Source organism: Pantherophis guttatus, chromosome 2 (genome assembly GCF_059756535.1).
Source record: "Pantherophis guttatus breed Tessera chromosome 2, ASM5975653v1, whole genome shotgun sequence".
Classification (NCBI taxonomy): Eukaryota; Metazoa; Chordata; class Lepidosauria; order Squamata; family Colubridae; genus Pantherophis; species Pantherophis guttatus.
This window is the reverse complement of record NC_142064.1, coordinates 179,590,980-179,614,659: the sequence shown is the minus strand read 5'-3', so window position 1 is coordinate 179,614,659 and position 23,680 is coordinate 179,590,980. Positions and strand designations below refer to the sequence as shown.

The following is a 23,680-nucleotide window of genomic DNA, read 5'->3' as shown; positions in this document are numbered from 1 at the left end:
GTCAGCCTTTAGGCACACTGTTCTATAAAAGCATTAAGATGAACCTAAAGCAACCATGTGTACTGAGAAAAGGTTTTAAAGCAGGTAAAGATGCAATACAACTTCTGCTTAGCATCATATAATTAAGGAACAGTAGCACTTTTTAGAGCCCTACTTTATTTTTCTGTAGCAATGCTGTGTGTGTTTTTTACAAGCAGGGGAAAAGATACTTGCACTCCTGAATAAGATGCCTTCTAAGTCTTCAGGGGATTTGTCTTCACCTGGTCAATCAGAGGTCAAAATAGCATATTGCCATAAGAGACATACATTGTCACATAGAAGGGTTTTGAAAAGCAGCAAAAGAAAGAACTCCAATTTCTCCATCAAATTGCTTGTACAGTTTGATTCCTGTATACGTGAATGACACATGGTGAAGAAAAAAAAAATTTAGGCTTCACCTACACATTTGGACTACTGTAGGACAAAGGTGCCATATTAACCATTTCTTGAAGCCATGACCTTCTAACATAGCTTCAATCATATCCTCAAGCCCACTGCTGAGACAGGCTGAAACTATCTAAGATGTATTGGCCTGGAAATAGTGTTTTTCTGCTGTCACATTAGAGGTTAGAATCTTATTTGGATGTTAAGACATTAGAATCATCTTTGTATATTAGCAATCATCAGGATTCCAACTGGCCCAGCGTTTCTTTTGCATTTTTAATACAATTTATGGGCCACTTGACTCCAAATAATTCAGAGGAGCTTCTTACTTTAAAAAAAGAAAGGAACCATTAAAAAATAAAAATTGTCCAGAAGGCAAACTTACTATAACAAACAAAAGATGCTGCAGGAGTCAAACCACTAACCTCCCCTAAGGCCTTGAGGAGTGGTATGCCAAGTGAGATGTGAGACACACTGAAAGGGGCTTTCAGAGAAGCTCTAAGCAGGTCCTCCTATAAAACACCAAGGAGGTCCTGCAAAGCTTGGGGTTCAATAATGGAAATAAATATAGTCTCAGAGCTGTCAAAACAAACCCATACACCATAGAAATGTCACCTGGCTAGAGCAGAAACACAGCAGTAGATGAAAGGGAGGAGGTGTTTAATGGATGGGTTTGTGCATGCCTGCATGTGTTTCCACAGCTTGCAAGAGAAACAGCAGCCTGAAGGCAAGTGGGTTTAAGGGAGGAATGATGCACTAAGGAGAGAAAGGGAGGGGCAAGTGGCAATTACTATTTATTGTTTAAGTGACAATTGATAGCAATAATGTTATTTGTATTGATCCTAACTTTGGCATACTGTGTCTTTCCATTTCTTTCTTTTTTTTTTGTGTACTATCATTTGTTCCACCTATCCTACCTATGATTGAAGATGAGTACAAAGTTTGGTGATTGCTTGTGTTAGTTGTATTACTGTTAGTGCACTAATTTGTTTCATGTAATTTTACTGTATATCTACCTTTTACTTTTATTAATTATTATCAGTTTATGTATGTTTACAGAAGTGTCCTCTGGCCTAAAGGTTTCTATTTGATTTAGAATTTAGAATAACAGAATTGGAAGGGACCTTGGAGGTCTTCTAGTCCAACCCCCTGCTTAGGCAGGAAACCCTACACCACTTCAGACAAATGGTTATCCAACAACTTCTTAAAAATTTCCAGTGTTGGAGCATTCACAACTTCTGGAGACAAGTTGTTCCACTAAATAATTGTTCTAACTTCCAGGGAATTTCTCCTTAGTTCTAAGTTGCTTCTCTCCATGGCTTAGGACCTGGGTATGTACGACATCGCCTTCTGCCACCGATAGCCTCCCACCAGCCAACACGCTCCCACAGAGAGATACTCCTCAGGATGCTGTCGGCCAAACAATGTCGACTGGCGACACCCAGGGGGAGAGCCTTCTCTGTGGGGGCACCTGCCCTCTGGAATGAACTGCCTCTGCAGATTCACATGATCCCCGACCTACGTACCTTTCACCGTGCCCTTAAAACCCTTTTGTTTCAACAGGCCGGGCTGGCTTAGAAAATGAATTTTAATGGGGTGTTTGTAGTTTTTAATATATTTTAAATTGTTTTTAAATTTTATGGGTATGTGTTTGTTTTAATATGGCTGTACACTGCCCTGAGTCCTTCGGGAGAAGGGCGGTATAAAAATTTAAATAAATAAAAAAATAAATTAAGTTTCCACCCATTGCTTCTCGTTCTACCCTCAGGTGCTTTGGAGAATAGTTTGACTTCCTCTTCTTTGTGGCAACCCCTGAAATATTGGAACATTGCTATCATGTCTCTCCTAGTCCTTCTTTTCATTAAACTAGACATACCTAGTTCCTGCAACCATTTTTCGTATTAGCCTCCAGTCCCCTAATAATCTTTGTTGCTCTTCTCTGCACTCTTTCTAGAGTCTCAACATCTTTTTTACATCGTGGCGACCAAAACTGAATGCAGTATTCCAAGTGTGGCCTTATCAAGGCATAATAAAGTGGTATTAACACTTCACGTGATCTTGATACTACCCCTTTGTTTATGCAGCCCAGAACTGTGTTGGCTTTTTTGGCAGCTGCTGCTGGCTCATATCTAAATGGTTGTCCAGTAGGAGTCCAAGATCCCTCTCACAGTTACTATTATTGAGCAAGGTACCTCATATACTGTACCTGTGCATTTTGTTTTTCTTGCCTAAATGTAGAACCTTACATTTTTCACTGTTGAATTTCATTTTGTTAGATAGTTGTTCAAGTCTGTCAAGATCCTTCTGTATCTTGAGCCTATCTTCTGGAGTGTTGGCTATTCCTGATTTAATCCTTAAAAATTGATATCAACCATCTGCAAAGAGATGTCAGGAAAGAGACTGTTTGAACTTTTAATCCCTTCCCACTATATATTCCTAGACTTTTTATGGTTGATTTTCCTGCTAGTAGGTAACACTGGGTAAGAGGCAAAAGGCAGCACTCCTTGTCACTGCCCTGAAGGTAATCTATATTTCATTCTGTGCAGGGAGAGGCCAGTTATATATATATGAATGAGCATAAGATTAAAAAAAAAAAACATAACTTTCATGAGAATAAATTTTGAATTATCAAGCCAATGTATATGCTGAATAATAGAAGAGTTCTCCACACTGTGGAGATTGTAGAACAGAAATATCATTAGACAGCCCCTTTGTATTAACTTGAAGGTCATAGTCTGAAGAAGATATTTTTCAATACGCTATCAGATTTCTTCCAGTTTTATGTCACTTTGATAACCACTATAATATACAGTACATATTTATTAACATGGATCAATAATATTAATCATATGCTGCCTTTCAGCGGCAGCTTGATTTTGCTGTACTTTTGGCTGAGAACATAAAAAGCTTCTGAAGTTAATTAATGAGTTCTTACAAACTCTCCTGAGAAAAGAGCTACAACTCAACCTTGTTTGCACCCCCCAGGAGGACATGTCTTTCTTCACTCTATATCAAACAAACATACAAGCAAGAGAAGGAGGCAAGCAACTCAATCTCTAAAATATTTGCATAGGCAGAGTCCCTATCCTTAAAAACAAAACCCAAGCAGGAAAACTAATTCAGAAATCAGAACTCCAACATCTTCCATTTTCCAGAAAGTGGTGTCCTCAGTAAACAGAGGATTTTTTTAAAGCAATGATACAAAGAATTCTATCTGGTTTAAAACAACTATTTTAAATAAGCCAGGAAGTTAATGGATTTAATATTTGCCTAAACAAAAAAAAAACAAAAAAAAACCATGCAATTAATTGGTTTTTGGTTTTTTTTAAAAAACCTGTATTTTAAAATAGCTTACTTTTTCTAAAATCACAAAAAAGTACATTTTAATCTTCTTGGTAATTACGAAAATATTTATAAAATGATGAAATTACTTTTTATTTATAAAAAATGTAAAAGTGAATGATTATGTATAGATTTAAGCATGAAATTTGAGGATCATTGAAGACATCAACTTAACAAAAAAAGTTGTTCCATTTGTAAAGTAACATGTGCTAAGTAGGCAACTGGCCAATCTTTTAACTTTTATTAGGATCAAGGCTTCTGGGAGCACTTCACAGTACTGAACTACTGCCACATTACAGGTTATTCAATAATCTTTGATTTGTCAATTGACCAATGTGTCAAATAACCCCTAAGCTATTTTAGCCTGAATATATTCTATGTAGAACTTTTTTTTTTTCAGTCAGGGCTTAGCTAGATATATCAAACAAGAACAGATGTTGGTTACAAAAAATAAGCACACTATTCCAAGTGAGTTGAGGGAAAAGTTGCAAATGTGGCAGCTGGATATTCCCTCTTCCTACATTAGAAATTAATTTTTCTCTATACATTTCTGAAAGATATATTATTAAATATGTAAATTGGCAAAGTATCTTTTAAGTTGATGGGCACACATATTTTTAAGTACCTTCGTCATAGTATCATAAATTGCCTGAAGATATTTCAAAGCTCTGTTCTCGTTTCTTTTTTTAATTGCTTCCCCCACCATTTAGAACAGCAGCTGATGTGAGGGAATATAAACACTTTTTAATTTTTTTTTAAAGTGGCAGAGAAGCATCAGATAATGCTTACAATACAACACTCCTAAAGCTTTCCTAGGTTTTATAGGTAGGTGGTCTTAAAACTAGCAGCAAAACAGGGCAGGCAGGACTTATTGTAGTTATTGAACTAGACTTTAAGGCAGATAGAACTCGTCTTCTTTTTTATAAGAAACAGAAGTACAAAAACAGGTACTTATGGTTTTTTAATCTTACTGAACCAAAAATCCAAATCTCTTAATATTGCATATAGGAAACGGTAAAGGTTCCCTCGCTAGCATATGTGCTAGTCGTTCCAAACTCTAGGGGGCTGTGCTCATCTCTGTTTCAAAGCTGAAGAGCCAGCGCTGTCCGAAGACGTCTCCATGATCATGTGGCCGGCATGACTAAATGCCAAAGGCGCACGGAACGCTGTTACCTTCCCACCAAAGGTGGTCCCTATTTTTCTACTTGCATTTTTATGTGCTTTCGAACTGCTAGGTTGGCAGAAGCTGGGACAAGTAATGGGAGCTCACTCCATTACACAGGACTAGGGATTCGAACCACTGAACTGCTGACCTTTTGATCGACAAGCTCAGGGTCTTAGCCACTGAGCCACCGCGTCCCTTAAAATTGCATATAGTTTTGGTTAATATAGTGCCCTGCTGGATCAGCCAAATACCTTACGTGGTCCAGCATTCTGGGTATTAAAATAGTCAAAAAGATATATTCAATTTGTCACAAGGGGAACAGGAAAGTGGCCCAGAAAATAAAGACACTGTTCTTGCTTTCTCCTTTCTGCTGTTCATCTGGGACCAGTTAGTAAAGAGAAAAATTATTAATACTACTAACCCTAACCCTAACCCTCATAGAAAGATGGTCTGCTTTCTTTTGAGCATTCCTTAAGGACTTTCATGCATGTTGTCAATGTAATAGCCTTTAAGGCATCTGTCTTCATTCTTGAAAATGAAGGTTACCCTACTTTATCATTCTACGTTTCACACTGGCAAATATAAAGCAGAAATGGAAAAAGTAATTAAACTGATAAACCCAACTAATTTTTAAAACCTTTTTTAGCTTTTCTGTACATTTAGCAGTATGAAACATAGAATTATAGAATAAGGCAACCACATGAGAAGGAACAAGAAGGACAAAAAAAAAAAAAAAGTGAGAAGATCCCTAGGATGCCTAGTTCTTCACGGCTATAAAGACTAGACTTTAAGGAATCATCAGCCCTTTCCCTTTCTCTTCCCTTCCATTCTTAGCAAATGTGCATCCTCACCTGTGCATTATTAAACATAAATTGATAATTAAAGAATTTTCACTTTCCTCCCCAATGATCTAAAGCATGGTTTTCAAAGTCGATTGCATCAGGTGACGTATCGCAACGTACTGCAACGTTTTTTGCCTTTGCGGAGCCGGGGTAGGCATGGCCTGTGTGTGACACATCTGGCCTGTGGGCTGCCAGTTTGACACCCCTGATCTAAAACATGGAATTAATTTATTTAAAATGATTGTAGTCCACCTACTTTAATAACTCTCCCCTTGCATAACCACCCATTGCATTGAAACCATTCATCCTTTGCTAATCAATCACTACTGGCTCATACTGCATTAAAGTATACGTGAAGCTTATATATTGCTTTGCCAAGTTAACTTTTAACTTGCTTGTATTGAATTGCATCTGCCACACTCACATCCATTCATGAAACTTGCAGACATGGTTTTGGAGTTCTTAGCACCCTTATTTTTACACTGTTATCATGAACATTTTCATTTCAACAGCATTCGCCACTGTAGTACTTACTCTTAGTTCCAGAGCTCTTATAATTGTATATTGGTCCCTGAGGGGATATTTGAAAGAACTTTATAATTTGAAAATTGTGTACCTTTCAAAGCTTTGTTTCATGATTTCAGACGTTTATTACTGTACAATAGAGTCTATCATATCCTATGGCTTCTGAATTTGTTCAGGGACTTTATAATTTGTTTTATCAAGCACTCCTGAAAGTCCAGCTCTATACTGAAAAATGAGAATTAATGTTCAGTATGTTCTTGAGGGCAGCAACATCCCCACCCTACTGTAGAGGGTTTTTTTCTTAAATCAGAGTAACCAGCTTTTTTGGATTTATAGGCACATTTCAAATTTACACACAAAAGGACTCTTATACAATAGTTGCCATGGGAATTGCCTATTAACAAAATGGTTGTAACAGTAGCTGTGTTGAGTCAAACATTTTCATTTACTGAAGACAAATTGGTGAGGTATTTTTCTGCTTCCCTCTCAGTTCGCCCACAATGTTTCTAAACTCCTTTGCTTACCTTTCCATTGTTTCTGGACAAATGCTAGCATATTTCTAAACAAGAACTAGGTGGTAGCGACCCATTTTTCATTTAAGAATGCCTAAGGGTCTGATATGTTATGCAGCATGTTTGCCGTCCTGATTTTTTTTTTTTTATTAAAAATTTAAAATACAGTGGGAGAACTGGACCTGATAAACACCAAAGGATGTATCTGTAGATACACATTGCTATGTTCAGGCACTGTACTGTCTAACCATCCATATAAATTATATTGCTATCATTTATAACCCAACCTTTTAAAAAGGCTATAAAATTGTCCTAAATTGGCCCATAAAGTTCTCATCTTATCAACATTATACATTTTATTTATTACATTGTTGGTGCATTCTACTTTATGTCTTAACAGGTTTTCTGTAATTTACTTTAGGTTGATAAAGAGTGACTGTCTCAGTCATATATTCTGCTAATTCTCCTTCTATGTGAAATTGTGTGGGTAATATAACATTTCTTGGTAAAAGTTGCTATCTTTATAAATTATGTGGAAGCCTAGACCTGAGGATCTGCCAATGGTCTGAAATTCATTGCATTAAGTAACAAATATTTTAAAAATACACAAATCACTTCTGGCTGGCAAATGAAGGGAACATATTCTTGAACCACTCAAGAATAGCCCTAATTTATCTTGCTATTTAAACTTCTTTTCTTTCCATCCAGACTAAAGAATTGCTAATTACAGTAATGCAGACTTAATTTATACTAATATAAATAACACCACACAGACTTCAGAACTGGCATTAGGACGTTGTGCAATTTCTGACAAATACTATTTCAAAGAAAATATATAATAACTTTTTGGGCTGCCCTAATTTACAAGCCATTATGTCTTTGATTGGCATCTTGAAATGGCCCCATCTGTAGTTTCCATAACAAAAGAGCTTAATATACTGAAGGCAATGATGTAAACTTGCATGGAAAAATATAGTGCCATCATTATAGCTTTTATGAAAACTTTGTCAAAAGTATTGATGTCTTTAAAAGGACAACTGCTTTCTCTACTCTATGTCAAATCATATTACTTAAATTAAATACTGCATATTGGGCTGTTCAACATGCACCTTCATAATTTGAACTCCTGCAAACTAAGAGAAGCGAACTGGAAAAGGTGAGAGATTCCTGCAAAAGAAAAACCTGTTTCAGGCTAACATGCAACTAATAAAGGGTAGGTCTGCTGCATTCCCACCACAGAATTGATCTGCTGCTCTTCTGAAGTAAGCCCCCTTGAGAACCTGCTAGCTCTTAGCTCTCTGTATTTGTATACTATATATGTTTTGGGTTAAAACTGACCCTCTTTAAACAACTGCTGACTCAGTTTAGCTACTCATATGATCTCCACATAAAATGCCATATAAGAGAATTTTGCACCTAATATTAAAGTTGCAGCAAGAAACTATTGAAATAATGAAAGTGTCTTGACATATTCATATCACTTTTACTCATAATATAATTTATCACCCATAAGAACAAGTTTTACTTTCCCAAGGAATTCTAACAAACTTGCAAAGAATTTCCAAAAATCAAAACAAACTACATTGTGGTTGAGAAATCCTGTTTCCTTATGTTATCATTTTGCATTACCTAGGGGAAGTACATATCTCATTACTGAGATAACACTGAAGAGTTTAAAACTTCGAACTCTAAATATCCGGGGAGAGGTTATACACTGTACAATTGCATTATTCTTTGTTAACAAGGGGAGAAAAGATGTGCAGACCATAATCAAAATAGAAAAGTCTTTTTTGTAATAAATGAACAGCATATTTTTTAAGTAGGTTGTATATATGAAGAAGCCCCAATATTGAGATTAATAAGCTGCCACATTTCAAGGAAGGCTAAGGAAACTGCTAAATTAAAGTGCAGTGCAACGTGAAACATTATGGTCAGCTGGGAACAGAATGTCAATTCAATAAGTTAAAGCCATAAAGCAAAATTTCAGGTGAAAGGGTTCAGTTGTTTCTCTGATGAAAATATATAGGCTGAAATTATCTCAAAAAGAGGAGAGAAATTATGGATCAAGAATTGGCTGATATAAGTTTAGTGATTCATAGAAAAAAAAGTTACTTTTTAAAAAAGTTTATTGACATCTGCTGAAGTAGAAAGAGGTAGTATATCTTTTTCTTTTATTCTTAGAAAAAACGGGAGTAAAAAATCTATCTGGGATGGCATTCAAAAAAAACCTGAACAACATAATGAAGATGTTTCTTATCTATGTTCGTTTCCTTGTTATGAAATTTATTGTTCTGTGAGAAAGAGTTCTGCTATTTTCATCAAAGTGATCATTCTTTTTATATCCAATTTCATTTCAAACTTTGAAAAAAGAAAGGATGGACGTTTGCCATTCAGCAGATATGAGCAAGTGACAAATTCAGGAAGTATGGGCAGAGAGAGGAAGAAAGGACTGAAAATTGGCAAAAGCATGAATGTCAATACTTTTTGAACCAAGATTACAGTGTATACACAGCATCATTGCAATAGAGGGAGAACTTCCTTTCTCTGCCTGTAGGAAGTTAGAAACCAGCAGTTTATGTATGTTTACAGGAGTGTTCTTTGGCCTAAAGGTTTCGATTTGATTTAGAATATAGAATAACAGAGTTGAAAGGGACCTTGGAGATTTTCTAGTCCAACCCCCTGTTTAGGCAGGAAACCCTACACCACTTCAGACAAATGGTTATCCGACATGTTCTTAAAAATTTTCAGTGTTGGAGCATTCACAACTTCTAGAGGTAAGTTGTTCCACTGATTAACTGTTCTAACTGTCAGGAAATTTCTCCTTAGTTCTAAGTTGCTTCTCTCCTTGATTAGTTTCCACCCATTGCTTCTTGTCTTACCCTCAGCTGCTTTGGAGAATAGCTTGACTCCCTCTTCTTTGTAGCAGACCCTGAGATATTGGAACACTGCTATCATGTTTCCCCGGTCCTTCTTTTCATTAAAGAGAGTCTTTTCAGTCATTGCCCCTTCCCTCTGGAACATTCTCCCCTTCCCTGGGAGGTGAAGCAGGCCCCCCACCCTCCTATGGCCTTGCTTGAGGCTCACATAGGAGCACAAAGCTGTGGAGCTGATTAGCACTCTGAAAGCTCTCTCCCATCTTTTAATTCACTTTCACACAGATTTTTAAATTCATCCTTGCCGTCTAAATTTTTATACATTGTTTTTAATGTTTTAATATTTTATCAGTATAATGCCCAATGTTCCTCTATGAGAGAGATGGACAGTTTTTAAATTTGATAAATGAATGAATGAATGAATGAATGAATGAATGAATAAATAAATAATAACAGTCTATAAATGGTGCAGCTTTATATAATAAAGCATTTTTATTTTTAAAAAAGGCTATTTCAATCTTTCCCACAGAAATTCTGCCACTGATTTCTTATTCCAACTGTAATTCCTTTAATTTGGGATGAAAGGCTGATTAAGAAATTAAATTTATTTCTGAGCAAAATTGAATTGTGATTATACCTTAGACCTCTACAACTAAATATTTAAAAACTTCAAGGATTCTGAAGTTATGATCAAGGAAAATTCAAGAATATGCTTTGAGGAAAACATATTAACTTAAATCTAAGTTTCACACCAAATCTTAGAGACAGCTAGGTTGTGTCTATACATAAGTAAAAATCCATACAATTCTGAAATAGCTAAGTGCTTTATAGCCTTTTTCCATCTAGTTTAGGAAATGAGAAACTTCAAAGATTCAGTGTGTCCAAACAAATCAGTATTTTCATCAATGCAATTTTCAGCAATAAATGTTAAGATTCACCATACTATCCAAGATTAAGCAACACATCTTCACTGACTTATTCTCAACAAATTTGGCAGCAGCAATGAACAAGGTCTGGGCAACTGGCCAAAACATGCTTATCTCTTACAACCTTCTTGAGTCAAAGAAATATGCTCAGGAAAATTATGTAGCAGAGCTGATATTCTGTTACTATAAATCTTTCTTTTTCTTCTATTTTCATTTCACTGTCGTTTGGATCCTATTCTCAACTTTCAAAGGTCTTCATGAACCAGTCTCAAATCTATTGAACAGCACTGTAGTGATGAAGATAAAATTTTCTAAAGTTCTAAAAGTAACAGGATGCATATTTAATATTCACCATTTCTGGGTGGGTAAACTAGAAAAAAATGATTTGAAAGCTCTGGAGAGACTACAAATAAGTGTTGATAACACTGGCTTAGACTATAGCTAAATTCTGTATAAGCCAGGTACCTATGTTCTCATTTTGATTTCTTTTATTCCCCAGTCAATATTCTTAAATGTTTATCTATTGTGCTAGGTATGTACATACCAGAAATGAAAGAAAATAAGAAGTGAGAAGTTATGATTCAACTTTTTCACATTTTTTTCTAGTATAAGTCATAAAACCTAGTGGTAGATTTACTAATTTGTCCATAATATTCACTTGATGCACCCTAGATAAAACCTACGCAAAGACTGATGCACCCACCCATAGCAGGGTGTCAGATCTTTGAAGCTGACTACATAAATACTTTATTTCTTTTTCTTTGCAGCTACAAATGGAACAAATTCCACTCTACACATTGTCATTGGGTGTCTTGTTTAGATTTTGCATTGTCTGCACATCTGTTGTGACCAATTGCATAAGTCTGGAATCCTATTGACCTGGGACACTATTTGTGTTACCATAGGGATTAAAGAAATCCAGATTGTGTCTTCCAGTAGTGTTGTTGGCCCTAATTCTGGGTGAGTAAAATTTTGTTTTGGAAGTGGCATCCTCTGTAATGTTTTGGTTTTGGAGGTGGTGCCAACAGAAAGCATAATTAGAAGGAATGCATGTACTCCCTCTTGTCTGGTCAAAGAACTATAATGACCTTAGTCATCTCCATCTTCAGCTGTCTCAACTGTGTTTCCCAGTCTTAATGATTACAGATTTATGTGGGCATTAATTACAGAGATAAGAAGATATTTTAGCCCCACAAGTGATGTGGGTTTTGCCTCCTTCATAGAAATGCTAATGCTTATACTCTGTAACACATATATATCTATATATATGGTAGATAGCTTGGCCTTATTTTTCAAGAGTATATCTCAGTGTGTGGCTTCAGAGTTCTATCCCAATTTGGAGAGGCAAAGGGATGCTTATGCTGTGGGTCCATCATCATCATCATCATGGATGGCCCTCAGAATTCTCATTCTATATAAGACTCAAGCACACAGATGGAATGGACAACTGAGTAGCTTTAGGCTGCCTATATGTGTGTGTGTGTGTGTGTGTGTATGTATACATACATACATACATACATACATACATACATACATACACATACAGATGCACACAAGAGAACTAGAAGGAATGATAAAAGAAGTTAACAACTGTCTAAGAAATTTTAGTCTACATTTACAAACTCACTCTACAAAAAATGTAGAGGTATTACAATATAAAACTTTTTATATTTTTGTATTGTAATGCATCCATATATTTGATGCATTTATAAACAGACTCTGAAATTTAAGAAGTAGCAAAATGCAAAAAATAATAACAGTAGTTTTAAAAATTCTTTAAATATTTTTTCCCCTTTCTGTCACAGTCAACAAACACAAGACTTTTCAAAACATTAGCATTTGCCCTGCAGGAATCAAACTGACAGTATGTAAGGGGGATTTAAATAAGACTGCAAGTTGGATGTATAAATGAAAATTATACTTTGGTCTGTCTTGAATCAGTGATTGTTTTTTCAGGTTTCCAAAATATTTACTTTCAAATTAGTCTATTTATTACTTCAGAAGGAGACAAATGCATAATGCATTAGTAACACTTAGTCAGTATACCCTTGTAACACCTTCCTGTGCTTTGGAGTAGAATATGTGACATGAATTTTATTTGTTAGGTATGCAAAATATGTCTGACAAATACATATGTATCCAACAAGGATACTGTAACTTGAACTGATTAACATTAAATAAATCTCCATATTAAAAATTAGGATCTTGGTTACATTATATTGTTACGTATAACATTATTATTTATCAGAATAGGTTCTTTTTATCAGTTGGGTTCAAACACGGTGAAACATTGCAAAGTCCTGATTTTATTTATGATAATGAACTTGCTTAAAATTCTTTTATTGAAATCATTAGGTATTAACATCCAGATCCTTAGCACTTCGCCCTTTATGACCGGCTATACATAATTACATATAACTTGGTTCCAAGAAGAAGATATTTTATGCTATGACACTCACATTATGGAATTAATTTCACCTAAGATTAAGTTAGTCCTGACCCTACTGACCATTTGCAAGACACTAAAAACTTAGTTTGTGGCCGGGCCTGGAGCCCCAGGAGCGTAATAAAACCTGTCACTTGGTTTTATTGATAGTTATTTAAGAAACTCAACTGCTATGTGGTTTTTTATTTTATATTAAGTATTTTAACATACTATTTTTATTTTTTAAATCTATTTTATTTTAAGCTATCAAGAATCATTTATGTAAGATAAGCATCTACACAAATTAAATAAATTAATAAACAATACAAAAATGACTTATGTGAACATGCTGTCCAAAGAATGGATTCCCCTCTAGAAATCTCAACAAACTAATCTCGTGAATTGTCTCAAAGCCATTCTTAAAAAAAAAGGAATGCTATTAAAATCATTCTGCAAATATCAACATTTTTCTACCTGGTCTCAAGTGGCACATTGCTATTCAGCACCCAGCTATCCTGTAACTGAACAGATTCAGGAGTGGTGGCCAAATCATTTGGTGCAGGAGCTGGTGCATGGATCTGGTTCCGCCGATTTGTTAAGGAATTCCTGTTGAGGGAGTTGGCAGAAGAATGATGATGAGATAGAGTATGATTGTGAGGTGGGGGAAGAGGTGGTCTCAGAGTTGACTGGCTGTGATGATTTGAAGGCCCTAGAAAGGAAAAAGAGAAACAGGAAATATCTCTGAATTATCCAATCTTTAAAAAACAATTAATCCTAAACCTTTAGGTCAAAACTACATTATACTTAGGTAGTTATACCACATAGGTAGGCTTAGGACTGCATTTCAAAAGAAATAGACCAATTTCAGCATTTGCAAATATGACCCTTAAATCAATAGCTGTCATGTAATTTGTTATATAATCCTTCCCTCCTTGTATTACAAACTAATTATTTCCTTAAACACATTCCAAAGTTGTGAAAGAGGAAAGAAGTTTAGCAACTTGTGAATTAGTTACATGCTAGTCCTGAGGATGTTGGACTCTATTAACTTCCTAAATACAAGATTGTTTATAAATGCAACGTCTACTCCTTAACAAATGAAAGGAAGACATAAATATACTAAATAAAACAAAGCATATCATACAGGTATTAGAGGGAAAATAAACAGAAGTTAATAAGCTTACAAAATGTGTTAACAGTCTCTTTTCTATCAACCAAGTTGAATAATTAGATAATGTTATTATGTTCATATATTCCTATATTATTTGAGTCTGAAAATGAATTAAAGGCAATATAAGAAAAAAAAAGCATAACAGACAAGTGAAATATTAATTGTACATTTAATCATTATACTAACTTGTAATTTATATAGAGAGGAATAATTAGAAAAAACAACATTAGCAAATCACAATTATAATGATATATGTTTAGTTTGAGAAACTTGAAGATACATTTTGTATTTAATGAATCAAACTGTGACAGAAAATGTCAGCTGAGGAAAGTGTTCATAGTTAAATTGATCTGTACTTCTGTGGAACAATAGGAAGATGCATTCCCTAGACTATTTTAAAAATGTGAATGTATATAAATGAATATGTAATGGTCTCTTTAAAACCAGAACGAAAGATCTGGTAGGTAACCAAATGAAAACTTAAATTATTTTTAATCACACCTATTGTAGATCTATCTGGACCAAGTTTGCAAGTTGAAAGTTAAAAGTTCAGATTTTAATGTTATGAGTTCCCGCTGAATTTCCTCAGTACAGAGACTTCTCAAAGGACCAAATTCTGTAATTTTGTGAGAGGAACTACAATTTCATACACTTACCAATCCATAAGAAGTTTCAAATGGATAGCATCTGAATTGGGGAAATGTTTTTCAATTTGTCAATAATCATCAGAATATTATAGCAATAGCACCCTTGCATCAAAACAAATATATGCATAAAAGGGCCAATTTCCCCTTTGCTCCAATCTTCCTATTTGTTCCTCCTTATAAGGTGAATTGTCATATCAGAGTTGAAGGAGAAAATAATCTTGCAAACTGGTGGAGGAAAATTCAGCAAATGTGGAGCTTTACAATGGCTGGTAAGAGAATTACATTAATTAACTGTATACACATTTACCTGGATCTAAACCATTGTGCCCATTTGTAGCTAGAGAAGATGAAAGCAGGAGTGAGAAGGATAGACTGTCAGATCCCTAGATAAAAGTATGTCCTGTGGTAAAACTACATTTATTTCTATGAAAATTTGAGTAAGAAATGATATCAGAAAAAGTATTATTCACAGGTTTCATTCATTGAGTAGAGAACACATACACACACACACAAACCCAACATTTAGAGGAGTATAGTATAATAGCAGCTGCTGTTTTCAATCAGCTTATATTCTCCAATATGAAGAAGAAGCATCAGCATCATCAAGGAAGGGAGTTTAGAATATGTCCTGATGAAAGAAAGCTACAGTGCTTTAAATCTTTTGGTGGCTTGACCTCTCAAGTGACAAAGCGGATTAAGACATAAAGACAAAAAGAAAAAGATAAATTCTTATTTACAGTATGACTAATCGCAAAAGAAATACAAAAAGTCATGTTACAGAGAAATAGGTTTTTATAAAGTAATTATAGTCAAAATGTGTTCTGTTCTCTAAAAGGTCCCAAATTTCCTCATTTACATCACCGTGCCATACAGAACATTCAGTCTTGAAGAATGGTGAAACAAAAAGATCTTTTAAATGGTAAAAAGAGGTCCAGGATATGTTTAAAATGAATACTACTTTAACTAAATATATGCCTTTTGAAATATACTCTTTAAGGGAAAAAAGAAGTAGCCAAAATGTTTCTGAAATCATCCTTTAACTTTCTTTTCTCTGGGCCCATCAAAACTAAAATGTGTTTTGGGATTTCTTTTTAAGGACTACAAGATAAGCTATTTTTTTACTCATTTTTATTTCACTGTGAAACATGGCTAGAGCTTGGTAATTTTACAGAGTTTAAGCCAGTGGTGAAATTCTCCGTGGTGAGTTGTGGTGAATTGCCACCGGTTTGCTGCCCGCGCATGTGCGGTGTGTGCCAAATGCGGGCTGCATGCCAAATGTGCACTGTGTGCTGCACACACATGCACAGTGCATGCCAAACTCACACGTCACGCGGAAAAAGGAGGCTTATAGTAAGTAGAAAAGTGAGGGGGGATACAGCTGTGCCACGTGATTTCCTGCTTTCTAGCAAATATAAATTGTGCGGCAGAGCTGATCGTTGGAAATACCGGTTCAGATGAACCGGTAGCTTTTTTTTACTACCAGTTCGCCTGAACCAGTCTGAACCAGTAGCATTTCACCCCTGGTTTAAGCTGTCCTTTAGATAATCAAGTATAACCTCCTGCTCACTGCAAGAATCCACAGTGAAGCACCTCCGTTAGATGATTCTTCATTCTGTAGTGAAATACATCCAGAAAAAGATCAACACAGCTATAGAAAGAAAATTCTCATATGTATTGTTATTGTGGTTGCTTCTTATTATTGCATAGTAAAGCCAATACTGACAGATCAATTTTAGATTACAAACATTTCTAAAACTTTGGAATTGTTAGTGCTCTCCGAGCTTGATTGTTTGTTTTCAGATGTTTCATTACTCAATGACATAACATCACCAGTGTGAGTGAGGGTGTGAGTGAGATTACAAATGCCATTTTATTAAGGCTTATGATCAAAGAAAAGCTATTTGGAGATTATAGAAAGCAGCATAAATTAGCATAAAGTAAAAGTCTAGAAAGTATTATTAAAAATAAATAAAAAAATTAAACAGCTCTAAATGGGCCAGTCCTTCACTATTTCCAGGGCATGCCTGCAGGCCACATCTAAGGACCCCGCAGGCTGGATTTGCCCCGTGGGCCTTGAGTTTGACACCCCTGCTCTATGCCATAATTGATTCCATTTTGGTGGATTGTACAGTATTTCATTTTTTCCCTCCTTAAAATTCCTGAAAGACTTATATTTAAGGCAGTTAGAAGATTTTTTTTAAGAGTCAGAGAATATAACACTAAGGGAATAAACTTTAAAAAAAATACAGTCATATCATCCCTTTAACTTCCCTTTGCTCTTCTACAAATCCCGCTGTAGCCAATTTTTGGCTAAAATTCTAGTTTGTTGATATTTTTTCAGATGAAAATATTAGCTGAGCATTCTTGAGAATCTGATTGCTCTCTAGATGGTTCATGAGGGACCCCGAAAATTGCCACAGTGATGTAAGAATAATTGTGTATCTCTTCCAGCTCATTTGGAAAATGAGCAGTGGCACCAAGTGTCTGGCATCCAGGATGAAAAATTCTAGAACTGGGTGCACAATAGTCTCCCCTCCCCCTCACAATAGTGTTTTATGAAACTCAGACTTTCTATAATAAGTCTACAGTAGGCAATTGTACAATAGCACAAGACAGAAACACTCTTCAGTTGCCACTTTAAGAGAATTTATGAACGTCACACTTTGAATTTCTCCCAAACACAGCGATTCTGAAGGAAAAAAAGAGATGGATATACATTAACTCAAATGCAAACAGGGGCCATATGGAGGTCAGGGCTATAAAACTCCAAGAGAAAATCTTTCTCTACCAAATCTATTTACATCAGAAAGTATTGACAATGGGGGAGAGCATTTTCATAATGTAAGTAGTAATGATGGGGATGAATGATACAAAGGTGAGGGACAGTGGCCAATTTTGCTCAGTAAGGAGAGATGGTTAAACTCTTCCTCATATTCCTCAACTATTAGATAACTGTATTCACTATGCCTTATAAATAATACAGATGTTAATTATGTTTTATGTGGTCATCAAATCCTTTCTATTACTCACTGTTTACTGCAATACAAGAGGTCTTATTTTATTATCATTATATCTGGATAGCTGAACATTCATGGAACTTTTTCTACCTTTATATTTTTCAGACGAAAGCCATGAAAGCATAATTAGGTTCAGCTATTGCACATAATGAATATAAACATCCAATACTTAACTATAACTTGTCATCTGTTCTGTCCTTCCCAGCTTCTGTGGCTAGGAAGCGATTGACCTGTGATTTGTTTACAGTTAAATGTGCTATTTAGAGGTATCCTTTATCCTGAATTCAGATGACATTATGGGTGTCTACAGAAGGGATGAAGAGGCAAAATATGTATTGTGAAGCAAGCTCTGCCTCTTGCTCTGCCACAATCAAATATGTTAGGGACAGAGCCTGCACTGCAATAATATATATACAGTAGATGTTTGTGTTTAATGGCAGCTCTTATTTCACTATTCAATTATCAATTCTATCAGGACCCTTAGTACAGTGGTGAAATCCAATTTTTTTTACTACTGGTTCTGTGGGTGTGGCTTGTTGGGCATGGTGTGGCTTGTTGGGTGTGGCTTGATGGGCATGGCAGGGGAAGGATATTGAAAAATCTCCATTCCCACTCCACTCTGGGGCCAGCCAGAGGTGGAATTGCCGGTTCTCTGAACTACTCAAAATTTCCGCTACAGGTTCTCCAGAGCCTGTCAGAACTTGGTGGATTTCACCCCTGCCTTAGTATAACTTTTTAAGAACAAGATCTTATTTAGCTGTTTTCTGTTTATGTCAGATTATTTAAATTTTTAAGCTTAAAATATTTCTTTGATTGAGGATTAAAGGCACACTTATCCAATGTTTTCAAAGTTCTCATTATGACTGTCTCTAATAGCTTAGAAAACATTAATAAACAATTTCCAAAATTGCAAATTGATTGATGAGAAATTGACATCTGTGAATTTAGTGTTCTTTAAAAAGTCTCTGTTGCAGTTGTAAGCAAGAAGGCTAATCCTTTTATTTCCAGCACTCAAACCCATGGAAAACCATTGCCCAGAGGTCTCATTGTGAGGATCAACTGTCTGGAGCATATATAGGTGATCTCTCATCCTCTCCTTATCCAGAGTGGATTCAAGGAATTAATCTGCTCACCAATTCCTTGGTCTTTGCCACAATCATCAACTCCAGCTTCACTCCCTAGAAGCTCTGACATAGTTTCTTTACTAGGGCTGAGCAAAAATATTTTGCTATCTTCCATGAAATTTTATTTCAACATGGCTTTGGAAAGTGTTCCATTATTCCACTAAGCTAATATTTCAGTTTTATCCTCCAGTACCCAGTCATGTGAATCATCTACTTCATTCTACCAAACAAAATTTGTGAGTTTTTCGTATTTTCCACGTTCCTATTGTATTTTGAAACAGTATAGTAAAAGACAAGTCTGCAATATTTTACAATTTTCTTCTTGCCCTATCATTTCTTATTCCATTTTTAACTCTACAATGCTGTTTTTCACCAACTACTGTTTCAGCAACTTCTAGACTTCAAATCCCAGAAGTTGCCAAGGATGAGAAACAGTGTTCTATAACAAGAAATATGGAGATGATTCCAATATACTTGCATTTTCTTTAATTTGGCATCTTTCTCTGTTCTCACATTTCTAGAATAAGAGTACACTGTGAGGGGTGGAAATATCTCCGTCTTATGAAAATGTTTTTCATTCTCAAAAATATCATAAAACAAACATTTTGTGCTGGCTTGAAACCCAACACTTAAAAAAAAATTAAGATCATGGCATTTGGTCTCATCACTTGCTGGCAAATAGAAAGGGGAGAAATGGAAGCAGTGATAGATATTATTTTCTTGGGCTTCAAGATCACTGCAGATGGTTACTGCAGCCATGAAATTAAAAGACACTTGCTTCTAGACAAGATATTAAAAAGCAGATACATCACTTTGCTGACAAAGGTCAGTATAATCAAAGCTTTGGGTTTTTTCAGTAGTAATGTATGACTGTGAGAGTTGAATCATAAGGAAGGCTGAGTGTCAAAGAATTGATTCTTTTGAACTGGGATGTTGGAGAAGGCTCTAGAGATTCCCTTGGACTGCGAGGAGATCAAATCAGTCAATCCTAAAAAGCTATCAACCCTAATTGCTCTTTTTGAAGGACAGATCAAAAGCAGCAGGGTCGTGCTGAGGATTTTGTGCAATTCCTGCATGATAAAGTCGCTCGGATTCGGGAAGGCTTGGACTCCGACTGGGTGAGTCCAGCGGGGGGAGAAGGGGGTAGGTCTTGAGAATATTATCTGGGAGGAGTTTGATCCTGTGGCTCCCGAGGATGTGGACAGAGTTCTGGGTAAGATTAGTGCTGCCACATGTTTATTGGACCCTCCTGGTTGGTACTGGCCTCCCGGGAGGTTACACGAGGCTGGCTCCAGGGGATTATAAATGCTTCTCTGAGTGAGGGTGCCTTTCCCGCTGCCTTGAAAGAGGCGGTGGTGAGGCCCCTCCTCAAGAAGCCATCCCTGGACCCGGCTGAATTAGTCAACTACCGTCCGGTCTCCAACCTTCGTTTTGTGGCGAAGGTTGTTGAGAGTGTGGTGGCACGACAGCTTCCCCAGTACCTGGATGAAGCTATCTATCTGGACCCGTACCAATCGGGCTTCAGGCGCGGGTACAACACAGAAATGGCATTGGTTGCATTGGTGGATGATCTCTGGAGGGCTCGGGACAGGGGTTGTTCCTCTGTCCTGGTCCTATTAGATCTCTCAGCGGCTTTTGATACCATGGTATCATGCTGCAGCGGTTGAGGGGGTTAGGAATAGGGGGCACCGTGCTGCGGTGGTTCTCCTCCTTCTTCTCCAACTGCTCGCAGTTTGTGTTGGCAGGGGGGCAGAGGTCGACCTCGAGGCGCCTCGCTTGGGGAGTGCCGCAAGGGTCGGTCCTCTCGCCCTTTCTGTTCAACATTTATGTAAAGCCGCTGGGCGAGATCATCCATGGTTTTGGGGTGAGAGTTCATCAGTACGCTGATGATACTCAGCTGTACATCTCCACCCCAGACCACCCCAATGATGCCCTTGATGTGATGTCTCGCTGTGGAGGCCGTGCGGGTCTGGATGGGGAGAAATAGGCTCAGACTCAAACCTGCCAAGACCGAGTGGCTGTGGCTCCCGGCGTCCCGATATAGTCAGCTGGTGCCATCGCTGGCTATTGGGGGTGAATCTTTGCCCCCCACAGAGAGGGCTCGTAATCTGGGTGTCCTCCTGGATGCACGGCTGTCTTTAGAAGAGCATATGACAGCCGTGTCCAGGGGGGCTTTTTATCAGGTTCACCTGATTCGCCAGTTGCGGCCCTTTCTGGACCGAGACGCCTTGCACACGGTCACTCACGCCCTGGTCACCTCCCGGCTGGACTACCGTAATGCTCTCTACATCGGGCTCCCCTTGAAGCCCTCAGAGGCTCCAACTAGTCCAGAATGCGGCCACGCGGTTGGTTATGGGCGCGATTCGTTGTGCCCATGTGACACTTCTCCTGCGCGAGCTGCACTGGCTCCCAGTAGTCTTCCGGGTGCAATTCAAGGTGTTGGTCACCACCTTTAAAGCACTCCATGGCTTAGGACCCGGATACCTTTGAGATCGACTTCTGCCATTAGTAGCCTCCCACCAGCCAGTCTGCTCCCACAGAGAGGGGCTTCTCAGGGTGCCATCGGCCAAGGTATGTCGGCTGGCGACACCCAGGAGAGAGCCTTCTCTGTGGGAGCTCCTGCCCTGTGGAATGAACTGCCCCCGGAATTGCGCCTCCGACCTCCATGTATTTCACTGTGCCCTCAAGACCCCGCTGTTCCGCCAGGCCGGGCTATCAATGTAAAGGATTTTAAATTGGGTGTTTTAAATTTTTGGGTTTTAATTTGGCCGAAATTATTTAATAATTTTAATTATTTTTTAAATGATGTCTGTATATTTTTGTGTTTTTAATAGGCTGTACACCACCCTGAGTCCTTCGGGAGAAGGGCGGTATAGAAATAAAATTGTTGTTGTTGTTGTTGTTGTTGTTGTTGTTGTTGTTGTTGTTATATTATTATTATTATTATTATTATTATTATTATTATTATTATTATTATTATTATTATTATTATTATTATTATATACTGAAGCTGAAGTTCAAATACTTTGGCTGCCTAATACGAAGAGAAAACTCACTGGAAAAGACCCTGATGCTGGGAAAAATTGAAGGCAAAGGGTTAAGGGAACAGCAGAGGATAAGATTGTTAGGTAGTATAATTAATGCAATAAACATGAAGTTGAGCAAATTCCAAGAGAGTTTGCTCAAGTTCCAAGGAGAGAGTGGAGGACAGGGGCCCTAGTGTACTATGATCCATGAGATTGCAAAGACAGTCATGACTTAGTGATTTAACAACAACAAAAAGCATCTTCTGATACAGAATTTAATTCCACACGGGGATATATCCCAACAATTTGTAAAATTCAACTCTCACAGCTATAGGTTACTACTGAAAAAAATCCACAGCTTTGATTATACAGACCTTTGTCAGCAAAGTAATGTCTCTGTTTTTTAATTTGGTATCTAGGTTTGCAATGCTATTCACATATAACTTTAAACCATCTGCAGTCCACAGAGCTCACCTATTATGACTTTGTATTATGTGTGAAACAAGCACCATGGTAAATGGTGAAATATTCACCATATTCAGTAAATATTCAAATAGCCAAAGTGTTAAAACAAGAGCAGAAAACAACTACATTTAATCTGTCTTGCTTAAAATGAAGCACTATATGTTATTTTCAAATCTGTATAATAATTCATTTCTTTGTACTACCTTGAGGGAAAAAATATCGAAAATGGAAGAGACTTTTCTAAAATTAATTAGAAACTGTCTATAAATAAGCTGTAATAATTAGCAAAATATACAACAGTCAACCCATGCCAGATTAACTGGGGAAATAGGCTCATTTCTTTGTTTCATGCCATCTCTCTCTCTCTCTCTTTTTTTAGCCATTATAGTATATCATCTGGAAGTCATAATTTTGCAGAGCCTATTAAAATTTTATTTTCTTTCATATACAGGTTTTGTTGGAAAATTAAGTGCCACCTTTTTCGATAAATCAGCACTAATTGAAGCATTTTGCCAACTTCTGGAAAAGGAACTAGTTGAACAGTATGAATTAGTTTGGGGGAGTTTTGATAATTTTCAGGATGTACAGAAGATTCATTTGATCTACAGCATCTGCAGTGAAAAGGATTCTAAAATTATTGGCACGACTAGCTGTGATTGTGGTTCAAGAAAAGGAAATGTTCCTCTAAAGGAACTTCTATTATTAGAAATATATTTTCATTATCTTCCAACGTTTACCTTCATAGAAAATTTGAATTCTTCTTGTTCCCGTTTATATTTATTTCATTTAGGAATAAAATCATTTCATGTCTTTACATTCACATAATTTCAGTACAAGGAAATAAAAGCTAGGATGAAAAACATAATATGATAATAGACACATGGGCAGAAGAATACTATTGGACATTTTTCACTAGAACAGAAAGTATAAATAGTTTCACCTATGAACTGAACAAGTAAAACACCTTACATTCATCAGCAAATACTACATATGGAGCAACGTATTTATTTATATTAAACCTTCATTATTTTTAATAAATATTTCAAAGCATCAAACACACACAATATTCATCGATCTTCCTATTTTTTCCACAACAACCCTGTGTTGTGAATTGGTCTGAGAGAGAATAACTGGCCCAAAGTCACCCAGCTGGCTTTCATGTCTAAAGGCAGGAGTAGAACTCATACACTCCTGGCT

The 23,680-nt window shown here is 36.7% G+C and overlaps 1 protein-coding gene and 1 long non-coding RNA gene across 7 annotated transcripts in view; one reads left to right on the top strand and one right to left on the bottom strand.

The window, feature by feature from the left end:
* Positions 1–23,680, bottom strand: part of TENM2 (teneurin transmembrane protein 2) — a 959,433-nt gene that overhangs the window by 264,647 nt on the left and 671,106 nt on the right. For all 6 annotated transcript variants that reach the window (XM_087887374.1, XM_034406200.3, XM_087887377.1 and 3 more), the window contains one exon: positions 13,508–13,742. In XM_087887374.1, the coding sequence (XP_087743500.1) occupies positions 13,508–13,742 (235 nt within the window). The remainder of the gene's footprint in view (positions 1–13,507; positions 13,743–23,680) is intronic.
* On the top strand, positions 11,369–23,294 carry LOC117658106 (uncharacterized). Its single transcript, XR_004589231.2, has 3 exons — positions 11,369–11,568; positions 15,033–15,120; positions 22,935–23,294. It is a non-coding gene; the product is annotated as an uncharacterized LOC117658106 (long non-coding RNA).